At 42.4% G+C, this 7,551-nt stretch overlaps 1 protein-coding gene across 4 annotated transcripts in view; it reads left to right on the forward strand.

The window, feature by feature from the left end:
- rxrga (retinoid x receptor, gamma a) overlaps positions 1–931 on the forward strand; it is a 54,093-nt gene extending 53,162 nt beyond the window's left edge. For all 4 annotated transcript variants that reach the window (XM_055867290.1, XM_055867289.1, XM_055867291.1 and 1 more), the window contains exon 10: positions 427–931. In XM_055867290.1, coding sequence (XP_055723265.1) covers positions 427–574 — 148 coding nt within the window. In that variant the 3' untranslated portion in view covers positions 575–931. The remainder of the gene's footprint in view (positions 1–426) is intronic.
- The last annotated feature ends 6,620 nt before the right edge of the window (positions 932–7,551 follow it).

Consider the following 7,551-nt stretch of genomic DNA (forward strand, 5'->3'; position numbering starts at 1 on the left):
AGCAGTATCACGTGTCTCACTCAAAGGCTCTTCCTATGATCCTGCAGCTGTTGAAAGCACAGGAGGTTGGTGGCACCTTAATTGGGGGAGAGCGGGCTCGTGGTAATGACCGGAGCGGAATTAGTGGAATGGTATCAAATAGATCCAACACATGGTTTCCAGGAGTTTGATGCCATTCCTTTTTTCCGTTTCAGGCCATTGTTATGAGCCGTTCTCCCCTCAACAGCCTCCATTGGTTGAAAGAAACTAAATAGAGGCTCTAATTTCTTCATATTCCTTCTCCCCTTTAAGACTTTAAGATGATATGTCATAATTTATCTTTATGGTTTGTGTGTACCATTAGAAATCATGAATAAGCTCTGAAATGACACCCCCGACTAGAGTAATCAAACCTCCCTTCTCGCTTTTATCTCCTCTCCCGGTCAGATTTGCCAAGCTGTTGCTGCGTCTGCCTGCACTGCGCTCCATCGGCCTCAAGTGTCTGGAGCACCTCTTCTTCTTCAAGCTGATAGGAGACACGCCCATAGACACGTTTCTCATGGAAATGCTTGAAGCGCCGCACCAGATCTCATGACACGAGTCGTACCCATTGTAAATACCCCCTGAACCCAATTCCCAGATCCCCTAGCCTTACCCCGGACTATAACTGCTATGAAATCAAACTTGAGAGTTCTTAACTTGCATATTTTGTACCAACCACACTTAATAATGTGAAAATAAAACGTTTCTATTGGTATTTTAAGAAAATGCAACACTGTAAAAGGTGAATTCTAAAGAGGATTTTTTTTTGTAAATAGAAGAGTATTAATTATCAGATCTAGCAACAACTGAATACATCATGAAGTCTTATTTTATTCAGTGATGAATAGTATGAAATACAATGTCACTAGCATAGAATATCTGTGGAAATAAAAAAAAAGACGACTTTGAACGTGATGCCCGGTCAAGTCATTGTGCCTTGCCTTCAACGTTTATTCTTAACCTCAATTTGATTTGATTTGAATTGCAGTTTGAAAAGAGAAAACAACAAAATAACTCACATTCTATACATGTGTGGGAGAGAAGAATCCCAGCAGAGCTTATGAACAGAACCTCACCCTTAAAATAATCCAGATGTCTATTTTTTTATGCGATACACTTTTTAATAAAGTCAATGGTATGCGGTAACATCATGTTCGGCGTCCTATCGTAAATCTCCTTTGCATTTGTGAAGTAACCTATCAAAAGAGAGCACAAGCAGCGTTGGAAAGCATGAGTATGGGAAATGCGTGGAAGTCCCAAACAGTAGTAACACATGGAACCCCAGTTGATTTTATAACGCCAGTGGACCAACCAACAGCTCTCCTACTTGCCATACCTCCATTTGTGTTTCATTAGTGAAACTGTAAAATACTAGCTAATTACTCTTCTGAAATTAGAGAGGTGTCTCATAAACAGTCTGGGTTACACACAAAGTAAGGACACGTGTCTATTGCTAACTACTGCTCTTGTAAGTTACAACATGCAAATTCAATAATGGAGGGTACATAATATTTCATCACGACATTGCTCATCTCCTTTGTTTCATAAGTGGACTACAGTACACATTCATGAGTATTTTATACATTTCAAAGGTCGTAGTGGAATCCTTCTTTCAAGAGTAGTGGCACATTTCACATTTTTACAGAAGCTCTTATCCAGAGCGACTTACAGGAGCTATTAGGGTTAAGTTCCTTGCTCAAGTGTACATCGACAGATTTTTCACCAGGTGGGCTCGGGGATACGAACCAGCAGACTAGTTACTGGCCCAACGGTCTTAACCACTAGGTTAAGACTACCACCCATACAGAAATACAGAGGTCCCTCTGAATTTTAACTACTGATCTAAGACTAGTTTCTTGATCGTCATATCCAAATGCCAGCCATATTCTTTAGATAGGACCATTTTGCTGACCTTGGTCACATGGAAATAGGCTACAAGCTGGGGCCCAGAGTTTTTCACGGTTGTGTCAGGAGGTCAGGAAAAACTCATGGCCCACCAGCAAGGCAGACACACAGGCCACACTGAACGGTGCTGTAAAGTATAGCAGCTCGGGTAATTCAGATTGACAGGAACCATGGGCTGAGCCTGTGACCTTCCCCTCCCCCACCACTGTGAGTCCAGTCCGGAGGCAGACAGAGACAGACGTCATGACAAGCTGGGGATGCCTTGCCAGCCAATGTTCCTGTGGTCCTGTGTTCTGGAGGCTGAACAAACTAAGACTCTGGGACAACTTCAAAAAGTATTGTCTGTAGGCAGGCAGCTGGGTAGTATAGCCTAATTAGCCCTCCAACACACAGCTTCTACAGACCACCTTTTACAAGACTCTGAATTGTTTTTATTTTTTTATCTTTATTTTGACAGGGAGTCCATGCTGAGACCAAGGTCTCTTTTCTAGGTAAGCCCTGTATAGCACCACAATACACATCAAAAAGCACATCCGTATACACAATAAAATACACGTTATTATACAAAACAATACACAAAAAGCAAAACACAATCATAAAAAACAGACACATTTTCCAGTATAAAGGTCCCCTAACAACCGTCTGAAATGTCTTAGAAGCACCAATTCCTTCAATTTTAAAATGCATTGTAGATCATTCCACACGCAAGGCGCAAGGAAGCCAAAGGCTGATCTATCTAACTCTCTAGACACCAAAGGAGTCTCCAGAGCTAACCAACCCTGTGAACGGGTTTTATAACTTATGATTTTAAATCTTAACAGTGACGTCATGTAAGTCGGAGGTTTGTGGAGCAGGGCTTTGTAAACAAAAGGAGCGTAAATGGTGTGATTTAGGTGACTTCAACGAGGTCCAGTCAACCTTCTGGTAAAGAATACAGTGATTAGTAATAAAACTGTCTCCTGTGATAAAAACGAAGGGAGCTATGAAAAAACGGCAGCTGCACTTTGATAACTAGTACCACCAAGAACAGGTAGAAAGGTTGACTGCACAATCTGCTTCCTGCTGACTAGAGAGAGACAAGATCTGTAAAAAAAAAAGTGTAAGAGAGAATCAGTCCTTTTGAGGTCAACAACCTGTAGCATTCAGGGTCTTTCATATGTTAACCTGCCGTTGTTGGGTCTAGACGTATTCGATCTCGTGAAATCATACACAATTCGGAGTTGAAGATTGTTGTTTTTGGTCAAAGACATGTGTTCATGTGAAGCCAAGAGCATGTGCTAAAGCATGTGTGTAGAGTGTGGGTGTGTTTAAGAGTGCTCTTTGAAGCGCTCACTATTTTCATTCTTAAAACATACGGCCTCGTACAGACGGTATGAATAATGTCTACAACATGTTCGTAGGAGGGGTAGAAGACATTACCTCAGAACAGAACCAGGAGAGAATAATGTTCTTTTTTGAATGGACTCTTTTGTTCCAAACACTCCACAAGCATCAAGAGGCCGGCCACCTCACAAAGAAGCTGCTGCTTTAATTAGCACTTGTTTTTTCAATCACGAATGGTAGTGAGAGTAACGGCTGTGTTGGGGTACGCCTCTCATTGTTATTGTAGCAAGACCAAATGACTGGAAGATCTTGTGTTGTACAAAGACCTACTCTGAGGGAGACGAAGGCCACAATAAAGGTGTGCTAAATGATATACGTTCAAGTCATAGCACACAATTCAGTTGCTAAATTATCACTTGGGTCCGGGAGATTTTCCTGACCAGATGACCTGACAAGGGAAAAACTTTAAGAGCCCACTTCACGTGGTCAGGACAAACTCAGTGCCCCAACTATCACATTATAGAGGATTTAAATTTGCCTAGTAATGGTGCATCATGTTCCAGTGAGTTACTGGAAAGAACACTATACTCCAGCCAAAGAATATAGTTAAAATATCACGTAAAAAATCTACATCTGTTATTTTTGTTGCGTAATACAGTATTATCATATTGGTTTAATGTTCAAGCCCTGAGAGTGAAAGCTTGACCTCGCTCTGCGGTACGACCACATTGTGAATCACATGAGAAAAATCCAACATTTTAACCATCTGAGCTTGTTTGGCGAACTTTAATAAAGATAATAGCAACCAATTAAACGTGTAGTTGTTTGAGTCCGCACAGAGTTGCGGGAACAACCATGCAGGTCTGGTTAACAGAAAGAACGTGGTGTGTTTTTGGGGACCCTTGTAAAGGCAAGGTCGTCACCTCGCTGTGATGTCATCGTTGTCTATGGCCACAGATGCTCTTCCAGTTTTTAATAGCACGCCTCAACACGCCTGGCCAGTCTAGTTCTACTTCCTGTGAGTGCGTAGGAGGTCTCTGCATCATTTTGTAGTTTTAATTGGGTCTGTATTTGGACTAATTAAAAAATGTCCCGCCCTAGCTGTCACTCCAAAAGCAGCCGTTCACACTATATAAAGGCCATTGGGAGTTAGGGAGAGCAAGGTGAGTTGACTGGAGTTGACTTGTGTGAAGGTGATTGGCTTTCTCTTATTTTCAGTTTATAATCTTATAATTATTTCTATGTATTTCAGGGACCTGAGAAGATGAATATGTGAAGAGAGCGCATTCTTGTTTAATTATGGTTGAACCATTGGAATGTAACTTTGTAACCCTCCGTTATGAATAAAATCAAAGAGGAAGATGTTTTTTTCCCCCTAGAAAGGACAAAGAAAGGCATTTCATGTGCTTGTTTCTCTATTCTAGTTGAGACTGAAACTCATGATGACTGCATCACCGCTGCTGGCTGCCCTCGTGGTGGTGACCTGCGCTGCTCTTTTGCCATTCTTTGCTGCTCAAAGTAAGAAGCCATTGTCTGGTACAGGGGCCACATTATGTGCTGAATGTATGTGACACTGCCAATGTCAACAGTTCTGTAAGTCGCTATGGACCTTTTTTATGGTAGCACTAAATGTACAGTAATTGTTGTTTCTGAGCTCATCCCCTATTACTGTGACCCCAATCTGCAGCCAGTTGCAGTGGCCGATGTGGTGACCCGTTCGCTCGTGGTCAGCCCTGCCAGTGTGACGCCAGCTGCATCACTCACGACGAGTGCTGCAAGGACTTTGAGGCTCTCTGCACTGTCGGTAAGACTGATGCTATTACTATGATATTGCCGTTGCCATAATACAATTCTCAATTATTTCAATGTAATTAGGATGGTTATTCATTCAACATTAGAGTCTGCATATATGCATGGATGTAAACATGTGTTGATGTACCTGAAACTCCAACTATGTGACAGGTCATCCATCAATGGTGTAGTAAACAGGACCGAAGTGTGTGTGTTGGTGAATATCATGGTATATTTCTTCTCTCTTGCAGGTGAGTCGTGCAGTGGTAGGTGTGGTGAATCGTTCAGACGAGGCAGGCTTTGTGAGTGCGACCCAGGCTGTGTCCGCTACGACACCTGTTGCCGTGACTACCAGAACCACTGTGGTATGAACAACAACTATCTTTATGAAAAGACTAATTACAGAATATCACCACTTCGTCATGATATCTGAGTTAGTTCAACTTAACCAGTACAATGCAACCAATGATAATAATTGAATTTGTCTGTCCCACAGAGAACAGGTCTAAAGAACAATGCCTATGTAGGAAATTATTAATAGTGAGTTGATGGGTCGAATTGAATGGCCCATGTTCTAATTGTAAAAAAAAAATGCATGTACAAATATCACAATATCAAACTTTCTTCTGTTTTAGATGCCACTACAACTCCACCACCAACTCAGAGGATCAAGTCGGATGCCAAGAAAAAGCCAACAGGTTCAGTTACTATCTTTGTCTTTGTCTTCGGAGACACCTGAAACCCCACCTCTTCAAGGAATACCTAGGATAAAGCAATCCTTCTGCCCCCCCCCCCCCCCCCTTAAAAGATCTAGATGCACTATTGTAAAGTGGCTGTTCCACTGGATGTCATAAGGTGAATGCACCAATTTGTAAGTCGCTCTGGATAAGAGCGTCTGCTAAATGACTTAAATGTAAATGTTAAATGTTTGTAGCAAAGTAACTGCATGGATCAACAGCTCTTGTGTACCCTGATTATACTGTAGGCCAAACAGTCTCTGGATGCTAGGTTAGAGTGGGCCATTTTAAACAGTAGAAACATTAGCTCATTGCAATGCATTTTCTTTAGTGCCTCCCAAGAACAAACCCATCAGCGAGACAGAATTGAAGAGTCTCAAATCTCCCAAGAAACCTTCAAACAGCGAGAGTGAGGAAAGCAGCCAAGGTACGTGTGTACCTGCCATGTTGTGCATTTTAGGTGGGGCCCTGATTTTCTACTGACCGTATGACTGCCAGGAAAAACTCAGGGCACAAGTTATGGCTTTCCATTGGCTGTGTGATAACCAATGGCATAGAAAGGTTTCAGAATCCTACAATAGACTGAGGGAACAATAGTGTCAATCGTCAAATAATTTAAACAAGGCAATGCTTGTGGACTGGAAGAGCAGCTAGCCTCCATTTGGTTACATGGGTTGATCAGTGACTGCATGTGAGAATGTAACCCATAACAGGCCTCTTTAGGCTATTGGCAGGGTTGCGTAGGTTACTTTCTAAATGTAATTTGTTACTCCCCAACCCTGGCTATTGGTGTATGGAGGTCAGATGAGATAAAAGCGATAATTGTACTGTTACTTGCAACAGTTTCCAGGGGCTGAGCATGTGTATCTCTATGCCCTCTGCGTCTCAGTGTATCTCTACGCCCTCTGCGTCTCAGTGTATCTCTACGCCCTCTGCGTCTCAGTGTATCTCTACGCCCTCTGTGTCTCAGTGTATCTCTACGCCCTCTGGGTTTCTCAACCGTTGTTCAATTTATTGTGTTTTTTGTTGTGTTTTCAGACCAGAGCCAGACCATATCCCCTTCTCCATCCGACCTCTTCCCTGAGACTCAGGACTATGGTAAGTTTAGGCTATTGGTGGTGCTCTTGTCCATCATTGACACTGTCAGAACACAGCAACAGAGAAGTGAAGAGATTGAGGACTTTGTCTGTAGACAAGGAGCTTGTGCTGAGCAACACAATTGATTAAGAACAACAGCTACCAACATGCTAGACTCAGTCATTGTTTTATTTTTTTCTATGGTAGGTTTACCCCGCGGATTCCTGTAACCTGTTTGTGTGTTTCACACAGATACCAACGGCCCTTACCCTGGATCCAGCAGCCCTAAGAGTCAGAGTGACTATTCTCGTTTCTCTGAGGACCCAGCTTCCCCTTTGAGCCCTGACTTCTACCCTCTGACTGACAGCTTCAATGTTCCCAGCTCCACCACCCCAGCTACTGTCATGGATGGTGAGAGCTCATGCACTTGTGAAACATGCAATATGGCAAAGGGTTTGATAAAAGTATTTTCTGAGAAAGTGACAGAAAGGCTGGTTATTATTTATGTTTTGAAGTAGTCGAGCGACACTGGCAAAGTTCTTAATGCATATCAGTAGACCTAGGAGAAATCCAATGTTTACTCTGAGTGCTGATGCATTGTGTAGTATTTTGTATGCCAGCTTGTGTTTGTTTGTATGTACGTGTTCTAACATCCTTCATCTTTCCTCCTGTGAAGCTCTGAGTGATGCAGCCACCA

This window comes from Salvelinus fontinalis, chromosome 17 (assembly GCF_029448725.1).
Source record: "Salvelinus fontinalis isolate EN_2023a chromosome 17, ASM2944872v1, whole genome shotgun sequence".
Lineage (NCBI taxonomy): Eukaryota > Metazoa > Chordata > Actinopteri > Salmoniformes > Salmonidae > Salvelinus > Salvelinus fontinalis.